The 26156-nt window shown below is 43.2% G+C and overlaps 1 protein-coding gene across 5 annotated transcripts in view; it reads right to left on the bottom strand.

Moving 5' to 3' along the window:
- Nucleotides 1-26156, bottom strand: part of pde4d (phosphodiesterase 4D, cAMP-specific) — a 601055-nt gene that overhangs the window by 192056 nt on the left and 382843 nt on the right. For all 5 annotated transcript variants that reach the window (XM_078218792.1, XM_078218801.1, XM_078218783.1 and 2 more), the window contains exon 2: nt 15184-15375. In XM_078218792.1, coding sequence (XP_078074918.1) covers nt 15184-15375 — 192 coding nt within the window. The remainder of the gene's footprint in view (nt 1-15183; nt 15376-26156) is intronic.

The following is a 26156-nucleotide window of genomic DNA, read 5'->3' as shown; positions in this document are numbered from 1 at the left end:
TATTGTCAGCACGGTTTTATGAAGGGTAAGTCATGCTTGACAAATTCGTTTGAGGTCTTTGAGGACATGACCAGCGAGGTGGATACTGGGAAGACTATGGATATGGTATATCTGGACTTCTAGAAAGTGTTCGACAAGGTGCCGCATAAAAGACTGATCCAGAAGGTGAGATTTCAGGGGATTATGGGTAGAGTACTAGATTGGATTGAAGATTGGCTGACTGACAGAAAGCAGAGGGTTGGGATAAATGGTCCTTCTCTGGCTGGCGAAATGTAACTAGCGAGGGGCCGCGGGGGTCAGTCATCGGACCTCAATTGATTACAATCTATATAAATGATTTGCAAGCAGGGACAGAGTGTAACTTAGCAAAATTTGTGGATGATACTAAAATAGGTGGGAAAGCAGGCAATGAAGAGGAGATAAAATTTTTACAGACGGATATAGATAGGTGAGAGAATGGACCAAAATTTGATAGATGGAGTTTAATGTGGATAAGTGTGAGGATATCCATTTTGGCAGAAAAACTAGAAAGGCAAATTATTACTTAAATAGAAAGCAGATTCAAAATGCGTCCGGGCAGAGGGATCTGGGTGTTTATGATTGTAAATTGCAGTAAGTCGGTATGGAGGTGCAGCATGTAATAATAAAAGCAAATGGGATGTTGGCATTTATTACAAAAGGATTGGAGCATAAAAGTAGAGAAGTGTTGTTGCAATTGTTTAGGGTGTTGGTGAGACCACATCTGGAGTATTGTGTCCAGTTTTGGTCTCCTTATTTGAAGAAGGATGTGGTGGCAATGGAGGCAGTTCAGAGGAGGTTCACCAGATTGATTCCAGGAATAAAAGAGTTGACAAATGAGGAGAGATTAAACAGTTTGGGCTTATACTCTCTGGAGTTTAGAAGGATGAGAGTAGATCTGATCAAGGTATATAAAATTTTAAAAGGGATTGATAAAGTAAATGTAGACCAAGAAAATGTAGACCAAATGCTTCCTCTTATGGGGCAATCTCGAACAAGAAGTCACAGGTATAGGTTGAGAGGTGGTAAATTTAAAACTGAGATGAGGAGTAACTACTTCTCATAGAGGATGGTGAATTTGTGGAATTCGGTGCCCCATAACGTGATAGAGTTTGAATCGTTGAATGGTTTCAAGAAGGAGATAGATGTATTTCTAATTTAAAAAAGGGATAAGGATATATGGGTAACAGGTGGGGAGGTAGATTTGATTCCAGGTAGAAATCAGCCTTGACCTGATTGAATGGTCTAAGGGCAAGCTCTAAGGGCTAAATTTACCTTATTCTGCTCCTAGTTCCTATGTATCTATGTTCCTATGTCCCAAAACTTACTAAAATCAATTATAGATAGCACAACAGATGGTTTTCCAACACAATGATTGCATTAAATGCACAATGATTTCAAATAATGGATACTATGGAGGCAGTTACTGTAACTGCAAGGAGCTGTCTTGAAATTTAAAACATGGGAACAAGGTCACTACAATCTTGAGTACTGCTCAACAGCATATATGTTATTCACTACAAAATAAAACTCAATGGATGCACTAACTACAATTGTAAAACCAAAACCTGTACTGCAGGCATCAAATACAAAAAAAGTGGCAAGTAGTCTGAGGGGGTCAAACAGCAGAGAACAGCTTCCACAAAGAATAGGAGGGTACAGTAGCTCTGTTTTCTACACCAGCTTAGTATGCAATCACATGTTTAATGCCAATTTTACAATTCTTATGGGTAGAATATAATCTTTCTGCTCCTGACCAGTTTTAAGTTGTGAGTTGAGGTATTTCCTTCCCAGGGAGACAGTGGCCAATCCAAGACCAACTTACATGATTCACAAGCAACCCCAACAAACCCTGTGTATATAATCTGTGACCCATGACAATTAAAACAGTTATATCTATTATAACTTATAACCATTCTTGCATCTTACACCATGTGTAACTGGCGTTATCAGCAAGTTTGTGGATGACACGAAGTTGGCTGGACTTGCGGATAGCGATGAACATTGTCGGACAATACAGCAGGATATAGACAGGCTGGAAAATTGGGCGGAGAAATGGCAGATGGAATTTAATCCAGATAAATGCGAAGTGATGCATTTTGAAAGAACTAATGTAGAGGGGAGTTATACAATAAATAGCAGAGCCATCAAGAGTATAGAAACACAGAGGGACCTAGGTGTACAAGTCCACAAATCCTTGAAGGTGGCAGCACAGTGGAGAAGGTGATGAAGAAGGCATATGGTATGCTTGCCTTTATAGGACGGGGTATTGAGTATAAAAGCTGATGTTGCAGCTGTATAGCATGCTGGTTAGGCCACATTTGGAGTACTGCGTCCAGTTCTAGTCGCCGCACTACCAGAAGGACGTGGAGCCTTTAGAGAGAGTGCAGAGAAAGTTTACCAGGATGTTGCCTGGTATGGAGGGTCTTAGCTATGAGGAGAGATTGGGTAAACTGGGGTTGTTCTCCCTGGAAAGACGGAGAATGAGGGGAGACCTAATAGAGGTGTACAAGATTATGAAGGGTATAGATAGGGTGAACAGTGGGAAGCTTTTTCTCAGGTCGGAGGTGACGATCACGAGGGGTCACGGGCTCAAGGTGAGAGGGGCGAGGTATAACTCAGATATCAGAGGGACGTTTTTTACACAGAGAGTGGTGGGGGCCTGGAATGGGCTGCCAAGTAGCGTGGTAGAGGCAGACATGCTGGCATCGTTTAAGACTTACCTGGATAGTCACATGAGCATTCTGGGAATGGAGGGATACAAACGATTGGTCTAGTTGGACCAATGAGCGGCACAGACTTGGAGGGCCGAAGGGCCTGTTTCCTGTGCTGTACTGTCCTTTGTTCTTAATTTCAATTTTATACTTGTATCTATAATTTGCCCCAATTAATTCAAACGAAAACTGCCCTCAGAGCCAAAATCCTATACGTAAATTCATTAATTGCAAATTAGAATTTAGTGTACAGTGGTTGTAATGTTGGACTCAATTGTTGATGGTTGAGTATATTTCTTTTATAGAAGTGCCAGTAGACTAGAATTGAATTTGAACCCAATATACTAGCAGGTGCGTCAATAAATAAGACACGTGGCGCTGGAAACAGAAAAATAGAATGTGACTAATTTAGAATGTCATTATGGTTTATGACACCTTTATTAGCTTTACGGAAGCAACAAGACAAAAATGACATAAAAAAGACCACAAAGAAAATACAATGCGATCAGGCCTAACTGACGTAGATCCTGAGTTAAAGTCTGGCACACTCGAGGGTAGCCGACCCTCATTTTCTCTGTCCCTTTGGGAAAATGTTTAATCTCTATTCATAATCACCACACACTGATAGCATCACCATGATTAAAAACTACTGTGTGAACCATACCTTGCCCCTCTGTGGCACAGCATTGCAATGTTTCAATTGATTGCCCAATGCCACTGACAGCATTATTTTAAAAGTTGTTGGCTTGCGCTGACCTTTGTCAGCTGGTCACGTGGTCAGTAACGAATAAGAGAGATATAACTTGTGTTTTAAAAGAAAGGCAAAAGTATATCCTGTTTTGAAGAGATTATATAGGCTGAAAATTTACTTCCAACTGCATCTTCTATAAATCCTCAAATAGACTATGGGCGGAATTTTCCAAAACATGGTAGACTGTTGTTTCCAGCGGAACACCGATATGTTTCTCTTCAGAGAAACCAGTCGGTTTTCTCTTCAGATCATGCGAACTCTGGCAAAATAATTCAAGGGGATGTGTTGCACGCCTTCATACAGGGTGGGGGGTGGGGGGGGGGGGGCAAAATCTGGCTGTTCAGAGATTGGGGCGCCATCTTTAAAGGGCACCCTGATCAGAACCTGAGTAAACCTACCCCCCCACCCCACCAGTAATCTCAGGGTCCCCCTTACCCAACCCCGATCAGAATCAGCACTTCTCCCCCCACCTCCGATCGGAGTCGGCCTCACACAGTCTGAGCTGGCACCGACCTCTGCACCCCTCCCTCAAACTGCCATCGCCAGCATCGCTAACATCCCTTGCTCCTCCATCTGCTCCCAGCCCCACCACATCGAAATGAATTTCCAACCCCCCAGCCCCTGATGAGGCTCCCACTGGGCCTGCCCCTTGGCACAGGTTGGCACTGCCAGTTTGACATGGCATTAACCTGGCAGTGCCAATCTGTGTCAAGGGGCATTACTAGGCCACTGCCTGGCCATGTCCCTCTCCCGCAGGGGCTACACATAACTTTACTACCTCGGGGAGCCCTATGACAGGTTCACGTCCTGTTGAATATTAAGTGAACAAGAACAAAGAACAAAGAAAATTGCAGCACAGGAACACCTTTATTTGCTTTACGGAAACAACAAGACAAAAATGACATAAAAAAGACCACAAAGAAAATACAATGCGATCAGGCCTAACTGACGTAGATCCTGAGTTAAAGTCTGGATAGGGGAGCCGACCCTCATTTTCTATGTCCCTTTGGGAAAATGTTTAATCTCTATTCATAATCACCACGCACTGATAGCATCACCATGATTAAAAACTACTGTGTGAACCACACCTTGCCCCTCAAGTTCAGCCCTCCAAGCCTGCACCGACCATGCTGCCTGACTGAACTAAAACCCCTTACCCTTCTGGGGACCATATCCCTCCATTCCCATCCTATTCATGTATTTGTCAAGACCCTTAAAAGTCACTACCGTATCTGCTTCCACTACCTCCCCCGGCAACGAGTTCCAGGCACCCACTACTTTCTATGGAAAAAATCTGCCTCGTACATCTTTAAACCTTGCCCCTCGCACCTTAAACCTATGCCCCCTCGTAATTGACTCTTCCACCCTGGGAAAAAGCTTCTGACTATCCACTCTGTCTATGCTTCTCATAATCTTGTAGACTTCTATCAGGTCACCCCTCAACCTCCGTCATTCCAGTGAGAAAAAAACCAAGTTTCTCCAACCTCTCCTCATCGCTAATGCCCTCCATACCAGGCAACATCCTGGTAAATCTTTTCTGTACCCTCTCCAAAGCCTCCACATCCCTCTGGTAGTGTGACAACCAGAATTGAACATTATATTCCAGGTGCGGCCTAACTAAGGTTCTATAAAGGTGCAACACGACTTGACAATTTTTAAACTCAATGCCCCGGCTGATGAAGGCAAGCATGCTGTATGCCTTCTTGACTACCTTCTCCACCTACATTACCACTTTCAGTTGACCTGTGTACCTGTACACCCAGATCCCTTTGCCTATCAATACTCTTAAGGGTTCTGCCATTTACTGCATATTTCCTATCTGTAATAGACCTTCCAAAATGCATTACCTCACATTTGTCCGGATTAAACTCCATCTGCCGTCTCTCCGGCCAAGTCTCCAACTGATTTATATCCTGCTTATCCTCTGATGGTCCTTATCGCTATCCGCAAATCTACCAACCTTTGTGTCGTCCACAAACTTACTAATCAAACCAGTTACATTTTTCTCCAAATCATTTATATATATTACCAACAGCAAAAGTCCCAGCACTGATCCCTGAGGAATGCCACTTGTCACAGCCCTCCATTCAGAAACGCATCCTTCCACTGCTACCCTCTGTCTTCTTTGATCGAGCCAGTTTTGTATCCACCTTGCCAGCTCACCTCTGATCCCATGCAAATTTAACTTTTGCACCAGTCTGCCATGAGGGACCTTGTCAAAGGCCTTACTGAAGTCCATGTAGACAACATCCACTGCCCTACCCTCAATCATGAGGGGGGGGATGTTTTTTTTTTATTCATTCATGGGACATCGGCGTCGCTGGCTGGCCAGCATTTATTGCTTATCCCTAGTTGCCGGACAGAGTGTTCGCTGATGCTATGCCAACATATTAAAAGAAGCTTTTTACGAGCCTGCAGCATGTTTCAGGACACTCCACCGGTGAGAGGCCGGTAAGCTTGGAATTCGGAAACTCACTGGCGCGAATCGTGCTCTCCAGATTTTGAGCAGCATGCCTGCAGACGGAGAGTGCAGACACAAAATCGTCCTCATCTTGCTTTATAGGATAAAGGTTGCACCCTGAATATTTGTCAGTTTTATCATCATAATTGAGGCAGTATATAATTTGGGGCTGATCTAAAAATCAGCTCTGAGTACGTAGGGATCGAAATGAAAGAGAGTTTTTAATCAACGTCAGTTATTGATGACAGATTCGGTAAATCCAAAGTCTTAGGGAATAATATAAGTAGGCTAGGGGTGAGACTTTCCTGGAAATCAGCAAAGGCCGATGGGAGGCAGGAAAAGTGGTGTTAAGCCTGTTGACGGCAATGGCAGCTTTTCCCACTGTTTAATATGGTACTTAGTGCCAAAGATTTTCAGCCAGGAGTTCCTCTGATTGGCCGCTCCGCCAGCAATACGCACCTCAGCACATGGCTAAATGTTAGGAGCGCTCTCCTTGGGCAGAGTGCCATTGCCAACTATCCAAGGGAATGTAATTGCTTTCCCAGTTGGCCAATAGTACAGGCACACCATGGCCATCAGTGATTTTGGAAGTCCCATTGATAGCACCCCATGCCACTGGGGGGCCAGTGACAGGGATGCATCTTCACGATTGGTGGTATAGTGGACAGTGAAGAAGGTTATCTATGATTGCAACGGAATGTTGATCAATTGGGCCAGTGGGCTGATGAATGGCAGATGGAGTTTAATTTAGATAAATGTGAGGGGATATGTTTTGCTCGAACGAGGGCAGGACTTACTCAATTAATGGTAGGGCGTTGGGGAGAGTTACAGAACAAAGAGATCTAGGAGTAGAGGTTCATAACTCCTTGAAAGTGGAGTCACAGGTGGACAGAGTGGTGAAGAAGACATTCGGCATGCTTGATTTCATTGGTCAGAACATTGAATACAGGAGTTGGGACGTCTTGTTGAAGTTGTACAAGACATTGGTAAGGCCACACTTGGAATACTGTGTACAGTTCTGGTCACCCTATTATAGAAAGGATATTATTAAACTAAAAAGAGTGCAGAAAAGATTTACTAGGATGCTACCAGGACTTGATGGATTGAGTTATAAGGAGAGGCAGGATAGACTGGGACTTTTTTCTCTGGAGCGTAGGAGGCTTCAGGGTGATCTTATAGAGGTCTATAAAATAATGAGGGGCATAGATCAGCTAGGTAGTCAATATCTTTTCCCAAAGATATGGGAGTCTAAAATTAGAGGGCATAGGTTTAAGGTGAGAGGGGAGAAATACAAAAGCGTCCAGAGGGGCAATTTTTTCACACAGAGTGTGGTGAGTGTCTGGGACAAGCTGCAAGCGGTAGTAGTAGAGGTGGGTACAATTTTGTCTTTTAAAAAGCATTTAGACAGTTACATGGGTAAGATGGGTATCGACGGATATGGGCCAAACATGGACAATTGGGACCGGCTTAGGGGTTAAAAAAGGGGCAGCATGGACAAGTTGGGCCGAAGGACCTGTTTCCATGCTGTAAACCTCTATGACTCTGGGACCAGAAGATCTCGCCAGCGTGAACAGCCAAAAAGTTCCAGCCTGTATCTCAGCTACTAATGTATGAATTAGTACATTCAGCTACAGTATCCCTTAATACCTTTGGGTAGCAATTCCAGCCTTAAAATCCAGGTAAATCTCAGTGCAATCGGGCAGAGTTAATATAGTTTTGTGAAAGGGAAATCATGTTTGACTAATTTACTGCAGATCTTTGAGGAAGTAGCAAACAATGTGGATTAAGAGGAATCTGTGGATATTCTCTATTTAGATTTCCAGAGAGCATTTGACAAAGTGCCACATCAAAGATTACTCACAAAATAAGAGATGTAGGGGGTAACAATTTTTAAAATTCATTCATGTGCTGTGAATATGCCAGCATTTATTGCCCATCTCTAATTGCCCTGGAGACGGTGGTGGTGACCTGCCTTCTTGAACTGCGTTGTAGATATACTTACTCACAATGATACATTTTCAAGTCAGGATGGTAAGTGGCTTGAAGGGCAACTTCCAGGTGGTGTTCCCATGGGCCCGATTTTACCATTGTGTCGCGCCCGTTTTCGGGCACGAAAATGTGTTAAAGTCGGGTGAGAGGCCATTATCGCGATCCGCGCCCGCATCCGCGCAGATAGCCACTTTACCGAAACCCGGGAATGGCAGCGATTTGATTCACGCCCAAAACGGGCGCAACGACGATTTAAATGCATTTGCATGCATTTAAATTGAATTAATGAACTGCCCACCCAACTTTATCAGCATTTCCCCCTTTACCACCGCATTTGCCAATCCGGAACTGTGCCATAATGGACCTGCTAAATAAAAGTCTGAATCGGGCACTCCAGCTGCTGAAGGGCACGTTCAGAGCTTCCAACGACTCTCTGACTCAGATCAATGGTGGGGGGGAGGAGGGAGGCGGGTCAGATCATTCTCTGGTGGAGTGGGGGGGGGGGAAGAGGAGGCGGATCAGATGTATCTGGCGGGGGGGGGGGGGAGAGGGGGAGGAGGGTAAGATGTATCTCGTGGGGGGGGCGGGGGGGGAGAAAGGCCGGATCTGCGGGTGATCAGTGGGGTGGGGCGGGGGGGCAGAGGTGGCGATCAGTCTGGGTAGTGGGGGGGTGGATAAGGGGGACAGTGATGTGTGTGGGTAGTTGGGGGGGGGTTGATAAGGAGGGCAGTAATGTGTGTGTGCACCATTGCTCCTGCTTTTCGCTCCCGGGCCACTTTCTCCGCTTTCTGACATGGGCGCGCTTTTTCAAATTTTTTTCTAACTGCGTATGCGCAGTTCAGAACTCCGATCGTTTCGGGTGCGCTAAGCCCCGCCCACATCGCGAATGGGACTGGCGATGTTTCTTTCAGGCTGAGTGCATATGGGGGCGCCTGAAAGCAGATTTCTACGTCGGATCTGCATTACGCCCAGATTCAGCACTTAGAATGAAAATGGTAAAATCGGGCCCCATGTGTCTGCTGCCCCTGTCCTTAAGATGGTAGCAGTCATGGTTTAAAAGCTGCTGTCTGAGGAGCCTTGGTAAGTTCCTGTAGTGCACCTTATAGATGGTATACACTTGCCACTGTACGCTGGTGGTGGAGGGATTGAATGTTTGTGGAAGGGGTAGCAATCAAGTAAGCTGCTTTGTCCTGGATGGTGTTGAGCTGCTAGAGTTTTGCTAGATGTGCTTTCATCCAAACAATTGCAGAGTATACCATCAAACCCATGACTTGTGCCTCGTAGATGGTGGGTAGGCTTTTGGGAGTCAGAAGATGAGTTACTCACCACAGGATTTCCAGCCTCTGACCTGCTGTTAGCCACAGTATTTATATAGCTCGTCCAGTTCAGTTTCTTGTCAATGGTAACCCCAGGATGTTGATAGTGGGGGATTCATTGATGGGCATGCCATTGAATATCAAGGGGCAATGGTTAAATTCTCTTTTGTTGGAGATATTCATTGTCAGTCACTGTGTGGCGCAAATGTTACTTGTCACCTCAAGCATTATTAGCATGGACAGAACATTGGTTAGCTGACAAGAAAGAGAGAGTGGGAATAAATAGATCATTTTCAGGTTGATAAGATGTGGTGAGTGGAGTGTGACAGGGATCAGTGCTGGAGCTGCAACTACAATATATATCAATAACTTGGATGAAGGATCAAATATATGGTTTCTAAATTTGCTACTGCCACAAAGATAGGTAAGAACGTAAGTTTTGAACGGACATTTGGAGTCTGCAAAGGGACATGGACATGTTCATTGAGTGGAGAAATATTTGGCAAAATGTGGGAAAATGTGAAATTGTCCACTTTGGCAGAAAGGATAGACAAACAGCATACTATTTAAAGTTTATTTATTAGTGTCACAGGTAGGCTCACATTAACACTGTGATGAAGTTACTGTGAAAATACCCAAGTCACCACACTCTGGCGCCTGTTCGGGTATACGGAGGGAGAATTTTATCATGGCCAATGCACCTAATCAACTCGTCTTTCGGACTGTGGGAGAAAACCGGAGCGTCCAGAGGAAACCTAAGCAGTGGCCCAAGCCAGGAATTGAATGTCAGGCAGCAGTGCTAATCGCAATGCCACCGTGCTACCCCAATGGGGAGAGATTGCATAACTCTGAAGTACAGAGGAATCTGGCTGTTCTGCTATATGAATCACAAAAAGTTAGTTAGTAAGTACAACAACAGATTATGGAGATAAATGGAATGTTGTTGTTTACTGGAAGGAGAATGGAATATAAACATAGAGATGTTTTGCTACCGCTGTACAGGGTATTGGGAGACCACATAGTATGCTTTGTTCAGTTTTGGTCTCCTATTTAAGAAAAAATGTGTTAGAAATAGGTCAGAGAAATTTCAGTCACCTGATACCTGAGATGGGGGGTGCTATCTTATGAAAAAATGTTACAGAATCAGGGCCTGTATCCTTCGAGTTTAGAAGGTTTATCTTATTGAAACGTATAAGATCCTGGGAGGACTTGGCGAGGTGGATACTGAAAAGATCTTTCTCCTTGTGGGAGAGACGAGAACTAGGGGACATAGTTTCAAAATCCAGAATGTCCCATTTAAGACAGAGATGAGAAAATAAATTCTCTCAAAGGTCTTGAATCTTTGGCACTCTCTTCCCTAGACAACGGAGGAGGGAGGGTTAATTAATATTTGTAAGGCAGAGGTAGATATATTCTTGGCCAACAATAGAATGAAAGGTTATCGGAGGTGGTGGAATGTGGAGTTGAGGCCACCATTAGATCAGCCATGATCTTATTGAGTGGCGGAGCAGGCAGAAGGGACTGAATGGCCTAATCCATATGTTAGATATCATTTTGGTGTATCTATGTTATTTTCCATGGCCAATAAATCCTTCCTAAGCTGTGGGACCTATAATTGCTGACAGTTTTCCAAGTGTGGTCTAACAAGGATGTATAACATAAATTTAATTCATTTGAGCTCTTGTCCTCTTGTGTTGTGAATACAAGCTTTAATGGATTGTTACATTGTGGGAATGTCTCTTTAAATTAGGGTAAATTATTCTGAATTCTGCCCGACAACACACTTCATGATTGTTAAAGGTTATGGCAGGCTTTTCCAGCCCTTCTCGCTGGCAGGATCTTCCGGGCCTGCCAGCTGGTTCCCCGGCAGCATGGTGGGCAAGCCAAGAGTCCGTAGACTTCAGCTGCACCCGCATCAGGAAAACCAACCATGGGAGGGGGTTGCAGGGCCAGGAAATCCCAGGAGTGGTGGGGGAGGGGGGGGAGAATGATGGGAGTGCAGGTTGTTTTACTCGGAAGAAGGAACAGATGCAAAGGAACTGAGAGAATGGGAAGGAGTCCTTACAGGATGTGGAGTGTGATGAGCTGTAGTTGAGGTAGCAGTGGGAGTCTGTGGGCTTGTAATGGATACTAGTGCACAGTCTATGGCCAGAAATGGAGACAAAGAGGTCAAGGAAGGGAAGTATCACAGATGGACCATCTGAAGGTGATAGAGGGGTGGAAATTGGAAGCAAGATTGATAAACTTTTCCAGGTCCAGACAAGACCATGAACTGACACCAAAACAGTCATTAATGTACCGATAAAAGAGTTGGCCAGAGTAGGACTGGAACAAAGAATGTTCCACATACCTACAAAGAGATAGGGAGATAGGCATAACGAGGACCCATATGGGTACGCATAGCCATACCTTTTATTTGGAGAAAGTGAGACAAGTTAAAGAAGAAATTGTTCAGTGACAGAATAAGTTCAGCCAGAGGACTGACTTCTTAGAAACCAGGACGGTAATGGATGATTTCAAACAGCAAGGAATAGTTAACGTATCGACTGATCTCTGAAAGATCAGAGAGAAAGGAACTGTCAATTGATGAGAACATACCTCAAGAATTTTTCTGCTGATCTGATCTAGACCGCATACTTTCCATGGAACTCGAATTGCTTCTCGAACTCCCATTGTTAATAGTGACACAAGATTCTTCCAGTTAATGAAATGATGCCTGCTGCAGAATCATATGTTCCACAAATTCATCACTTTCAAACTGGTTAAATGATTTGTTCAATTAATTCACAGCACCACAAAAAGGGGTCATTTCTCTTTTTTAATGTGAGGCCTGACATTTCATACATACACCTTCAATCTCTGGGATTGTCTGTCTGAAAACAGTTAAGCAACCTGACTCTGTACACAACTTTCACATTCTGAACTTGCTTCTCAACTTGATTTTTAGTTTGGTCAAATTTGTCTTGGTCCCCGACACTAAACGCAATTTGCCTTTCCTTCATTATTCTTTCAAGTCCTTTGTAATCCAGGGTTTCTCATTTGAATTGATCTTCATCATTTCCGGTTGGGCGTGATGCTGTTCACAGAAGATGATGTGCACATTTATGGTCCAGAATTTTACACTTCCCCCCTAGTGACAGGGGTGGGGGAGGGGGGTGGTGAGAGGTTGTGGGGGGAGGGTTGCACTTTGGGCAAAAGGGTAAATTGCATGGAGAGGATTCCCTCCAGGATCTCCCCCATCCTGACCAGGTTATGATTTTATGGCAGGCAAGACAGGGTCCCCATTGTGTCCCCTGCTGACTTTTTGGATAAATTATGGCCACGATATCTGTGCTCTGGGCAGTACAGTGGTTAGCACTGCTGCCTCGCAGCGCCGGGGACCTACGTTCAATTCCGGCCTCGGTCACCGTCCATGTGGAGTTTGCACATTCTCCCCATGTCTGCGTGGGTTTCCTCTGGGTGCTCTGGTTTTCTCCCACAATCCAAAGATGTGTGGGTTAGGTTGATTGGCCATGCTAAATTGACCCGAGTGTGGGGTTACGGGAATAGGGCCTGGGTGGCATTGTGGTCAGTACAGACTCGATGGACCGAATGGCCTCCTTCTGCACTGTAGGGATTCTATGATTCTCTTACTTATATCATCATCCTCCACAAAATATCCCAATTTGTGTTATCAAAGCAAATTTGCAGATCTTGAATGATTACATTATCCCAAGATTGAACCACTTTCCTGCCATGTTTTAACTGTTCTCAGTTCTGATTGATATTTACTGAGGAGATGCATTACATTATGATCCGAATCTCCAATCCCTGGTCAAATCAAAGATATGAAAGTGACAAGATTGGAGCAAAATCATTGATCCAAAATTGTTTCTCCACAAGATAGTTTGTCAACACATCTAGTATAGTTACAGAGTGGGTCCCTCAAAGCCAAGCCACAGTGATTGATATCATCTTCTGTGAATCTGGAGAAAGAACAACTTGGACTGTTTCATTATCATCTGCCACCTCCTCCACATTTGCAGTCAGTGGAATACATACCAAAATAATGCAGAATTCATGGAACTGGGAGCAGGATCTAATAGCCACAGTGGTTTATTGCTAGTTAACCAGATGTTTCTTAACCTGGAAATTCCAACAGCAGCATTTATTCACACACATACACCTGCCTCCTCTTCAGGATTTATTTGAAGCTGCAGCAGACCTATCCTGGTGCAACAGATCAATATCAATTGCAATATCTGGAATATTAGAAGTGAACCAGATTGCAGTCAAAAAGAGCATTCTTGACTTTCTGAATTCTGACAGAAATCTTGATGTAGAGATGCTGGAGTTGGACTGGGGTGGGCACAGTAAGAAGTCTCACAACACCAGGTGAAAGTCCAACAGGTTTATTTGGTATCACAAGCTTTCGGAGTGATGCCCCTTCATCAGGTGAGTCTCCTGATGAAGGAGTTGGAGAAGGACTCACCTGATGAAGGAGCAGTGCTCCAAAAGCTCATGATATAATAAACCTGTTGGACTTTAATCTGGTGTTGTGAGACTTCTTACTGGACAGAAATCTTGTGCAGGTCTGAATCTCATCAATCTTATTTCTCACTGACCTTATGTTATTCAGGCATTGGGAGTTGAAAATAGCTTTGGACTAGTTCCTGAAGAATGAAATGTCCATTGAAGCAACTGAGTATAACTATGGAAGAGGAGTTTTAGTCATTTAAAATGTTTCTTACAGATTAGAGTTTAAATAATGTTCCCTCCAGCTTGTTTGTTACAGTAAAAGACTTAATGCTTGAAATCTTATCATGTGACCCTTGACTGGAACTTCAAATGTCTTTTCAAAAGGAATTGCTCTCTACGGGGATCGTAACACGAGAAATAAAGGCCAGCATTGCATTAGCCCAGGTTTGTCCAATACGGGTCATACAGGCAGGATTGTGGCTCCCAAAGCCTTTTTATGTGTCCCCCCCCCCCCAGAGCCACTGTTCAAATTTCCGGTAAGACAGGTAAGGGAAGTTGAAGATTTTGCAAAGGGCTGCTCCTCCAATCAGGCTTCTACTCTCCTGTGTAAATGGCTGATAGGCCACCTATCAACAGCAAATGTGGGACAGACGGTGAGAGAGGTTGTGGGTCCTGGGGGAGTGAGAGAGGCTGTGGGTCCGGGGGAGTGTGAGAGGGGCTGTGGGTCCTGGGGGAATGAGAGGGGCTCTGGGGCCTGGGGGAGTGAGAGGGGCTGTGGGTCCTGGGGGAATGAGAGGGGCTCTGGGGCCTGGGGGAGTGAGAAGAGCTGCGGGGCCTGGGGGAGTGAGAGGAGCTGTGGGGCCTGGGGGAGCAAAAGGAGCTGTGGGGCCTGGGGGAGTGAGAGGAGCTGTGGGGCCTGGGGGAGTGAGAGGAGCTGTGGGGCCTGGGGGAGTGAGAGGGGGGCGCCGAGGGTCCTGGGGGAGTGAGAGAGGCTGTGGGTCCTGGGGAAATGAGAGCGGCTCTGGAGCCTGAGGTAGTGAGAGGGACAGTGGGACCTGGGGGAGCGAGAGGGGCTGTGGGACCTGGGGGAGTGAGAGGGGCTGTGGGGCCTGGGGGAGTGAGAGGGGCTGTGGGATCTACATTTACATTAACTTGCCACAGCTTTGCTCATTCACCTAATCTATTACTACCTTTGTAACAATACAGAACCAGTGTCAATTTAAAATAAATGACCTCATACTCCTGCTGAAATAGTAGAGATGTGAATTACAGGCAAAAGCATCAGTGTTTATTCATTCATGTAACAAGCCATAATGCGCTCACTGGGTTTAAAGTTTTCACCCTGAAAAGTGTCAATGTAGTACATATAATTCCAAACACAATAAAATATAAATACATTTTGCTTATTCTGAGACGTGGAGAATGTTAATCTTGTCATTGTGTTTGCCAATAAATGAAGATACTCATTTTACTTACATATCACTTGCAATGGAGGAGTTCCTTGACATGGACTTTGGAGAGAGGTCATAGTCACTGTCAGATCGGTACAGGAAGGACTCCCGCCGCTGACTGTGCACAAAGTTGGCCTGTAGAATGAGTCCTGAGCCAGGACTCGTCATTGGATCTAAGGGACTCCGTCCTGATGATGCGCCATTATCCACGTCAAAACTGAAAGGAAAAGAATATGAATGAGGAACAAATATTGTTTAACTTAACATGCGTTCAATGCTGAAAGACTATTTTAATGATTCTACCTATGAATCAATCTGTATCAGATTAGTTTTTTTTCTATATTCATTTATGCAATGTGGGCATCATTGGCTAGGCCAGCATTTATTGCCCATCCCTTGATAAGGCTTTGAGAAGGAGGTGGTGAATTGCCTTCTTGAATTTCTGCAGTCCGAGGTGTAGGTACAACCACAGGACTGTGAGGGAGAGATCTACAGAATTTTGACCCAGTGACAGTGAAGGAATATATTTCCAAGTCAGGATGGTTAGTGACTTGGAGGGTGGTGGTGTTCCCAGGTATCTGCTGCCTTTGTCCTTCTAGATGGTAGTGGTCATGGGTTTGGAAGGTGCTGCTTAAGGAATCCTGGTGAGGTCCTGTGGTGCATCTTGTAGATGGTATACACAGCTGCCACTGTTCATCGGTAGTGGAAGGATTGAATCTTTGTGGAAGGGGTAGCAATCAAGTGGGCTGCTTTGTCCTGGATGGTGGGGAGTTTCTTGAGTGTTGTTGGAGCAGCACTCATGCAGGCAAGTGGAAAGTATTCTATCACATCCCTGACTTGTGCCTTGTAGATGGTGGACAAGCTTTGGGGAGTCAGGAAGTGAGCCACTCGCCACAGGATTCTTAGTATTTGACCTGCTCTTATAGCCATAGTAGTTATATAACTACTTCAGTTCAGTTTCTGGACAGTTGTAACCCCCAGGATAAAAGCAAATTACTGCGGATGCTGGAATCTGAAACCAAAAGAGAAAATGCTGGAAAATCTTAACAGGTCTGGCAGCATCTGTAAGGAAAGAAAAGAGCTGACGTTTCGAGTTCAGAAGATCCTTTGTCAAAGTGGTCAAAGCTGCTTTGACAAAAGGTCATCTGGACTCGAAACGTCAGCTCTTTTCTCTCCTTACAGATGCTGCCAGACCGGCTGAGATTTTCCAGCATTTTCTCTTTTGGTTTGTAACCCCCAGGATGTTGATAGTACTCACATTCTGATTAGTGCTCACATTAGTAGTCACACACTGATGGAAATAATAATCAAGGAAGGCTACAAAGCAGTGTTTTCTTTTCTCTTGAGAAATGTAATCCATAACCCAACAAAAAAAACTTAGGACTGTGCTTATTGGTATCTTTAGAAAAATAACTGATTGCATTTCAAGATAGGAAGAGAGCTAACAATCACATTGGTAAGTTTTGACACAGTTTATGTAATATTTTATGAAATATGATTGTTCTTGAGCTGCTAGGGCCAAGAAATAGCATTCCACAGAAAGCAACCACATAAGGCCATAATTTGCTTTAAGAGTGTATCTAACTTTGACAAGTTGCTTAAAGTGTGCACTGATAACTGCACGGTGAGAGAAATAGGACACCTGGGAGAATAGTACAGGCAATCATATATCTCTTTAACTAATTAGTTTAAAACTTTGTAACAGTGCAATTACTGAGAAGTATAAATTACAATTAGTGAAGTACATAAAAAGAGAGGGAAGCAAGAATTAATTAAGGAAAAGAGGGAAGAGATTAAAAAAAGGAAAATGTGAAAAATTTAAAATTTGTTTACATCTCTAATAACAATGAAACTCTGAAGGAATTAAGCTCCGCACTTATTATAGTTAATTTTCAGTGCCAGAGAGGTTGACCGACAGTCATTAACATATATTGTTGAGGCTAAAACAGGCGAGATTTAACTTTCTGTGGCACATTTGATTCATTTCTAGTGAACAAATACAGCAAGTTCACACTATTCAATGCATTTAATGGTGATCCATATAACAAAGACTGAATTTTATACTCCCTGAATGGCAGATTTGATGGCAGGAGCATGTAAAAACCAGTGGATGACCTCTCCACCACCTACCACTCTCAACTTATCTGAAATGTTAAGGGGAGTAGCATAGGTGTTGGGCAACTCCCAACCTCGGCCTTTTGGCTAAGATCAAGTATAGTATCGACATCCTGCACTTGTTTGAAGTCATGAGGTTACACTAAGGCTTCATTTGAAACAATTTTTTAAAGCGGCATCTTGGCCTTTTGGCTAAGATGCAAATGAGATCAAACCTTGGAGGAGGTGCAATGCCTGCTCCAATCAGCTTGGATCATATAGATCAAGCCCAAGACAGGAAGTGAGAGGCCTGTCTTGTCAGCTTGGATCCGGAATGTCTCACTTGCCGAGACTCTGAATTGAACTTTGGATTGAATTGGATACATAAACAAAAAAAAACTCCCAACCCATGGGTCAACTGAGGTCCTAAAGTGGAAAGTTATTGGCCGCTTACGGGCCTAATCCTGTCCCTACTGTAATGTTGCCCGCAATGGGAGGGGAGTCCACGCCATGTGGCAAGCCTGGCAGCTCCAGCTACATGGGCTGGTGTTAGCCAAGGAGTAGGCAGCCCCTTTGAAGGTCTCCTCAGCACATTGGAGGCACAAGCTCCAAGGCCACCCCAATTTAGCCCTCCCACAAGCTTTAAACCCAGCCCCCTGGAACTCCACTCACCCCCACTAATCCCTTTGCTGCGGCCCCAAACCTGGACACCTGTCAGTCTGGGATCTTTAGCATTGGTGACCATCTGTAGTCACAGCAGTGGCTCCTGGTGGCACTTGTGTGACAACGGAGCTGCCAACCAATCGGATTGACTGGCAGTTCTCTAAGGTTGGACTTCCTCCCAGGAAAAGGGCGGTAATCTTGCCTTAAGGCAATTAATTCTGCTTTCCAGTGTCCAGTTGCTAAGCGGCAACCTTTTGGACCATGGGTGGTTTCCTCCCTGACACTTTTAGCTGCAGTATTGGGGGGGATTGGGGGAGGGGAAGCAGAGAAGTTGGTGGTGAACCATGGCATTCTATAAAATTCAGGCCCAAGGTACTTTTTTCAGGATGGCAGATTGCCTTTTAGCCTTAATTTATTTTCACAGAAATTTTAGCCCAATGTAAGTTATGACTAGTTATATATTTTGCAGTTACATATTTTCAAGTATTGCTTCAGTACTTGGATAGCTAGAGGAAGAATTTGTAAAACATTTGTTTAAGATGCTAAATAAGTTTGATAGAGATCATGGTACAACAAGTGTATATGGTCTGAAGGTGCACGCTAATAATGTTTTCTTATTTCACACTGTTTGCCTTCAGATGCACAATCGGTGTCGCTGATCATTTCTCATGAAAAGCAAAAAATCTGACAGGAGATTATTATTTGACTAACAGTGTTTTTTTTCACACCAGAAAAACACTGCAGGATAAAGTGCTGCAGAGAATAAAGTCATGCCAAGTACAATCCTGTTCAAATACTATGTAGTGCAGGCACAGCAAAAACAATGAGCTGGCATTTGTTTAATGTCAAAGCAGCTTAAAGTACATACATTGTGTGCATTCTATTTCTGGTATGTTCTTACTTTGTCTGAAATTTCACTTCCTGGATTCTGCATTGCTTTTCTGACCAAATAATCGTTGTAAACCCAAGTGTTCTATACTGAATTACATCTAGGAGATACAATAGATTGGCCACATTGTCTGCCCATTGCAGCCCTCGCTATGCTGCATTATGGCTTCGACTTGTCAATTTCGCTGAAACTGGGAATTAAACACATGGGAAAAATCCAGAAGTAGGCAATTAATAGGTGTCCAACATGCTGTAGCATTGTGGAACCCATATTGCCTTTTGTCTCTCTCCTTTAAAGTTATATATTCTTTCTATTCCATTTGAAAATACTATACAAAGGAGAAAGACCACCTGCTTGCATGCCTTTACCAATACCTCGCTAGGAATTGATTGAGGTTGCTTGAAATGACGTGACCATTCATTTTCTCTCTCTTCCACCCTCTTAATGAGCTGACTCACCAAATCGCTGTTTGGTTAGGGAATTGTCAACCTTCATGCTACTTCAATCAGATACACCAAGTGCAATACCAGGTTCCCAACAGATTCCTTATTTTAGATACTTTTTCTTCATGTTCCAAGAAAAATCAAAGCATTCAATATAATCTGTATCACATAAAACCTTTTTTCATGTTTTCAGTTTGCATTGGCAACGAAGACCAAATCGACACAAATTGAATTGATTAAAAACTTCTGGATTTACCAGTTAAAAACTGTATGGCCTGAACTTTGGGATCAGACATTTGACACAATTTTTATCAGTTACTGTAATCTTGCTGCAACACTCTACATTTATTGTAATCACAAGGGTTTTAAAAGCTAATGAATGAAATGTTTTTTTAAAAACTCCCTGACCAACGGCTTGAAGGGTCTAAGCTTATAACAGAGTTGTTGCAGAAAGTCTAATTGTCAAGTGATCGAGTGGATTGAGATTCAGGCTCAAGAAGGAACAATGTGACCAGAAGCTTTTTGTTTATCTTGAGGCTAAAATTAATGTGTAAAGAAATAAAACAAAGTGAGACAGGACAAATAAAAGGAGAAACAAACTGAGGAACAAAAATATGTTTAAAAGAGAGAAAAAAATGTATTGAAATAACCATTCATCTTTAATTATGTCACATCGACACTAATTTTGAATCAAGACAACTGATTCTTCAGCCCAGGCACCACTAACATCCAAAATAAATGCTGTTCTCTTAATGTAAACCAAGCATTAATTCTGCATCCTGAGAAATAAACTCCAGAGCATGCTTAAAGTAAGTCAAATATTCAATTTTGTATCACTGAGCTAAACCCAATCTATCTACGTCAGAAGTTGTGTCAGCATGAGGAATTGTGTTCTGCTCTCTGTACAAACATGACATCTGCTTATGGTTAAACTACAATTTGTTATCCTTCTCCTTATGAAAGTCTATTTTTCATGTTAAGCCCACTAAAATATTTTTTTTGCATTTGGAAATTTAGCAAATTGGAAAGGAAGTTCCAGGAGCAGTGAAGAAGTTCCTGTGAAATGGTGAACAAATTAATACACTGGATTCTTTAGTTAGTAGGTTAGGCCTTCAATGCACCACAATTCTCAGAAAGGGCAAAAGCAACTAAGTTCCTCATTAAAACAGTCAATGCATATGAGAGAAAGAAAATAGAGCAAATGAAGGAAAAGAAGCTCATTTTTAAGCTGCTGATTCATAACCAGTGGAACGTTTTGCATTAATTTGCATCACATACAAATTAATTTGTATCAAACGACAATTGTTCAGCAAAATCTCCAAATCCGGCAACCTGCAAATGACACTGCAAGATCAAAGGATTATTTAAATGAGATGTTGTTGAAGTTATACAATAGACATCTGGCAGTCAACCCTATTCTTCAGGCAATCATCTATCATTGGGACACTGTTTAAACAAAAGAAATCCAGCTTGGGCATTTTTTCAATTGGAGTTAGTTTGCTGCAACAACCTGACAGACTTAATACTGTGCTCAGACATTGCTTGAGAACTTCTTGTTCTAAACATGGCATTAAATAGGGTGAGCAAACAAACTTGTGCTCATCAGATAGAATGGATCTTTGTTGTTACATAATGCTGCTCCCAAGATAATAGTTGGGATTGTAGGCTGTTCACTGAGAATGGAAGCTCACATTTGGTGCAATGCTGAGTATAATTAAAAACTGTTCCAGTTTATTAAGGTTGGAAGAGGTGGTGAAAGGGAGCTACCAGATTTTGAATAGCATGAAAGGTAGGGGGTAAAATGCCACTGAGAGAGGAGAAAAATAACTCCTAGGTGATAGGGAGCAGGGAAGTGAGTAGCAGTGAAGGACAGGGAAATAAATGGTGTTAGAAGCAATGGAAAATAAAATGTTAAGAAGATGAAACAGAAAAAGAAAGCACACCTGGAAATTCATGCATTGAGTGGAGTAAGGGAGTGGTCCTTGGGGTGAAAGAGTTGTAAAGTTGGGAATGATGTGCTAGGTCATAGTAGAATAAAGCCCATTTAATTATTTATTTTTATGCATTAGGGCCATTTTTAAAATTAATTTACAGGGTGTGAGCGTCACTGGCTAGTCCAACATTTATTGCCCATCCCTATTTGATCTTGAGAAGCTGGTGGTGAGTTGCCTTCTTCAACTGCTGCAGTCCATCTGGTGTAGGTGCACTGTGCATTTAGGGATGGAGTCCCAGGATTTTGACCTGGCAACACTGGAGGAATGGCGATGTATTTCCAAGTTAGGATCGTGAGTGGCTTGGAGGGAAACTTGTATGTGGTGGAGTTCCATTGTCTCTGCTGCCATTATCTTTCTAGGTGGTAGAGGTTGCAGGTTTAGAAGGTGCTGTTGAAGGAGCCGTTGAAGGAGCCTTGGTGAGTTGCTGCAGTGCATTTGTAGATGGTACATGTTGCTGCCACTGTGCACCAATGGTAGAGGGAGTGGTTGTTTAAAATGGCAGGATGCTTTGCCCTGGATGGTGCAGTACTCACTAACTGGAAACTGGCGGTGGGCAGAGTAGACTTACTGGACCAATTGGTCTTTCTTTGTCTTTAATCCTATGTTTGCAGGATTATACATGGACACTAGGTACAACAGGATTGATGAGTATAATGACTCGATTCTTCATGGGGTAAATTTAACCTCATCCAACTGGCAGGAAATTACTGAGTAAAATAAAATGCGGAGTAAAACTGAAAGTCTTGTCATTTTCTTGCCATGTGCATGAGACCAAAATGGCTCCCTATTTCTTAACACGAAAAGAATCATAATATATTTTTTCTAGATGAGCTGAGTAGGTTAAAAAAATTTGAATCCTACATGCATATTATTGTGAAAAAAATGCAGCTTTAATCAGTCAGAAGGACAGCATGATTCAGAATAATTCGTTACTGGTGGAAGGCAAACTGGTCAGCCAAGTTCAATATTGGGAGTCAGCAATTCCTGGGAATAAGGTATGTAAGTTTAATAGGGCTTAACGTTGAGGAATAACAAAAGCAAATAGATTGGTGGTGGTTGCTTAACAACTTCAAAAACCTTTAAAGGTGTAATGCTGAGCACAAAGGAAAATACACGCCAAAAATCAACAAACTCAGCTTGAATAAATTTGAATCAAAATGAATTAACAAACAAATTAAAAATGACAGGAAGAGGAAATCAAACTTTAAAAAAAAATCCTGCACAGAAAAAAAAGGAGTAAATTTATTGGGATGAAGGAATTGCAGATATAAGTTAAACATGGGATTCAAACAGAGACTGAGGAAAAAATGTCACAGTAAAGGCTAAACAGATAAGATTTTTCAAGATGACGGCAGTAACAGGGCAGTTAGAAGCAGGTGGAAACCACAAAATGTGCAAACAGGAATTAAAACAGGGGATACACACAAAATGGTTAATATTCTGAGTCACTCCAAGCAAGGCATGAGCAACTTGCTCTCTCCAAAGAGGGTCAAGGTAAAATCAGTAATGATATGAATAAGGTACCATTGGGTGGTTTGATCCATATTTGGGTTTGGGCCTTATTTAAATGCCATTGAAGGTATGGGGGTGGCACGGAGCACAAACCAGCAAACACTTTTGTAGGCCTAAAGGGAAAAGTTCCTCAGTCATTTTTGAAATAGCCTCCAGAGTTCTCTGATTAGTTCACACACTGCCTGGTACAAATCAGCAGAGTATGCACAACACACATTCTGACCACTTGACCCTGACAATTGCAATCAGATTTTATCGTCTGGTGTAGGACCCTAATTTGCATAGTTCAACAGACATTTGCCTGTTTTAGTTTGGTGGGTTGCTTCTCTATTTAAAGTCATTTATATAAATTGTAAACAGTTGAGGTCCCAGCACTGATCCCTGTGGCACATCACTTGTCACATCTTGGCAACCTGAAAAAGACTCATTTATGTTATATTCTGTTTCCTGTTAGCTAACCAATCTTCTATTCATGCCAATATATTACCTCCTACAAGATGAGCTTTCATTTTCCGTAATAATCTTTAATGTGGCACTTTTCTGCCTTCTGGAAATCCAAGTACAATACATCTACTGGTTTGCCTTTATCCATAGCATATATTACTTCCTCAAAGAACTCTAATAAGTTGCTTCATGGGGAGGCAGTGGCAGAGTGGTACTGTCACTGAACTAGTAATCCAGAGAACCAGGGTAATGCACTGGAGATTCCCACCCAAGGCAGATGGTGAAATTTGAATTCAATAAAAATCTGGAATTTAAAGTCTGATGATGATCATGAAATGATTGTCGATTGTTGTAAAAACCCATCTGGTTCATTAACGTCCTTCAGGGAAGAAAATCTGCTGTCCTTACTTGGCCTGGCCTACACGTGACTCCAGATCCACAGAAATGAGGTTGTCTCTTAAAAGCCCTCAGGGATGGGCAATAAAAGCTGGCCCAACCAGTGACATCCAGTTCCCAAGAAAAAAAACATGATTTCCTTTACACAAAATCCTGTTGACTCTGCCTGGTTACCTTTAGCTTATCCAACTGCCCTGTTATACCTTTTTTAGTAATAGCTTCTAACATTTTCCCTTTGACAGATGATAAGCTAGCTGGCCTGTATTTTCCTGCTTTTTGTTTCCCTCCCTTATTGAATAATGGAGTTATATTTGCTATCTTCCAATCTAATGGACCTCCTTAAATCTTGGAAAACACTTTTAACAATGAAGTCCATCAAGGCCCAAGCACTTGCCAGCCGGAGCTCCAACAACTTACTCAGTACCACTTCTCTGGTGACTGTACTTTTCCTGATTTTCTTTCTCCCTTCCATCTCCTGGTTTGTAGCACCTTCTGGGATGTTCCTTGTACCCTCTATAGTAAGACTAATGCTAAATACTTGTTCAATTTATTTGCCATCTCCGTGTTTTCCATGATCAATTCTCCAGACTCACTTTCTGTAGGACTGATGCTCACGCTGTTAACTCTTCTTTTTAACATATTTATAGAAACTCTCACTATCCTCAGGATGCACCTGTGAGTCCCGGGGACCACACCCGATAAGGAACTGCTGAGCGATGCACCAATGCCACATCTGCTCTTTACACTAAGCACAGGCACTTCAGTGGACTATAGCGTGTTTTGTCTATTCATTCGTGGGACATGGGCGTCACTGGCTAGTCAACATTTGTTGCCCATCCCTAGTTGCCCTTGAATTGAGAGGCTTGCTAGGCAACTTCAGAGGGCAGTTGAGAGTCAACCACATTGTTGTGGGTCTGGAATCACATGTAGGCCAGACCAGGTGAAGACAGCAGATTTCCTTCCCTAAGGACATTAGTGAACCAGATGGGTTTTTCCAACAATCGACAATAGTTTCATGGTCATCAGTAGGTTCTTAACTCCAGATATTTTTATTCAAATTCAAATTCCACTATCTGCCGTGGTGGGACTTGAACCGGGGTCTCCAGAATATTAGCTGAGCTTCTGCATTAATAGTATAGCAATAATACCACTAGGTCATCGCCTCCCCGAGCATTGGTTCAGACACTGTGGTGCACATCACACTCCCTGGAGGAGCTGGTGGAGGCAGAGTTCCTAGGGTACCAGCGGTCTGCTGGAGACAAGGACCATGCTGAGCCCAAGGCAGATGACGAGCCTCTGGTGGCAGATTCTGGATGTCCAGTGAGATGCGCAGGAGCTCTGGCAGAGATCCCTGAGGATCTGTATTTCATGGTTTCTATCCTGGAAGAGTCCAAGCAGAGCTTGAGCTACTGGCGGTAAAATGGAGGCAAACCTCATTTACCCTCCCCTGGACCCATCAGTGAACAGCCCTCTACAACAACATCATTCTCCCAAACTTTTCCTTACCCCTTTCACTTGTGCCTCCTGATCCCTACCCCCTCCTCAACTAGGCCTCCCAATCAGCCGTTGCTGAAGCGCCCCACCAACTTACTTCCCATAAAGATCACCGTCGGTGACAGGATGTAGTCCCAGCAGTGGCCACATTCTCAATGCAGCTGCTGGGGCTTGATTGGTTGGTTGCCAGTTCTGAGGCAGCACTCCCTCTCCAGATGGGGCAGATGTCTCACCCTGAGCCAATTCATGTCTGATTAAATGTTAAATGGCTGTTGCACAAATTGCCAAAGCTGGGTCAGGGATCCGGAAATCCATTGCAAAGTAAAATCCTGCCCTGAGACTCAGCATAAAACATGCCCAAATTGTGCAGAGCATAAAAAGAAAGACTTGCATTTATATAGCACAATTCACAACCTCAGGACGCCCCAATGCGCTTATAGCCTTCATTTGAAGTGTAGTCACTGTTACAACGCAAGACATTCAGTGATAATGACCAGATCATCTGTTTCAGCGATGTAGATTGAGGGGCCAAAATACTTAACTGACCGGCACACCCCAGATAACTTCCCTGTTCTTCTTCAAAATAGCATCCACCTGAAGCAACTGGCAACCTTCAGTTCAATGCCCCATCCAAAAGATGGCACCCAGGCAGTGCAGCACTCACTCAGCATTGCAGTGGAGTGTCAGCCTAGAGTTTTGTGGTCACACTTGTGGAGTCACAATTGTCTTACACAGAAACCAGGGTGCTACCAACTGAACCACAGCTGGAAATTAATCAATTACATCAATAAAATGAACATTGTCAAAATCGTTCGGTATGAGTCAGAGGTCATAATTAAAGCGCAGTGTTCTTGTCCAACCACATGCTGACGACCATGTCCATTTCTGATTGGTGCAGCACAAGAGAACTTTCATCTGCTGGAAGCAGAAAAGAGACCTTTCAAGCTCTAAAGCTCGGCATCTGAATGATTAGCAAGGAGCGAGAGGTTTAGGCTTTTCAACCTGGAGAGGTGGATCTAAGAAGAGATCTTATAGATGTATGTCAAATATTTAAGAGTATACGGATTAA

This window comes from Mustelus asterias, chromosome 1, assembly GCF_964213995.1.
Source record: "Mustelus asterias chromosome 1, sMusAst1.hap1.1, whole genome shotgun sequence".
In the NCBI taxonomy this organism is placed as follows: Eukaryota; Metazoa; Chordata; class Chondrichthyes; order Carcharhiniformes; family Triakidae; genus Mustelus; species Mustelus asterias.
This window is presented reverse-complemented; position numbering and strand designations above follow the sequence as displayed.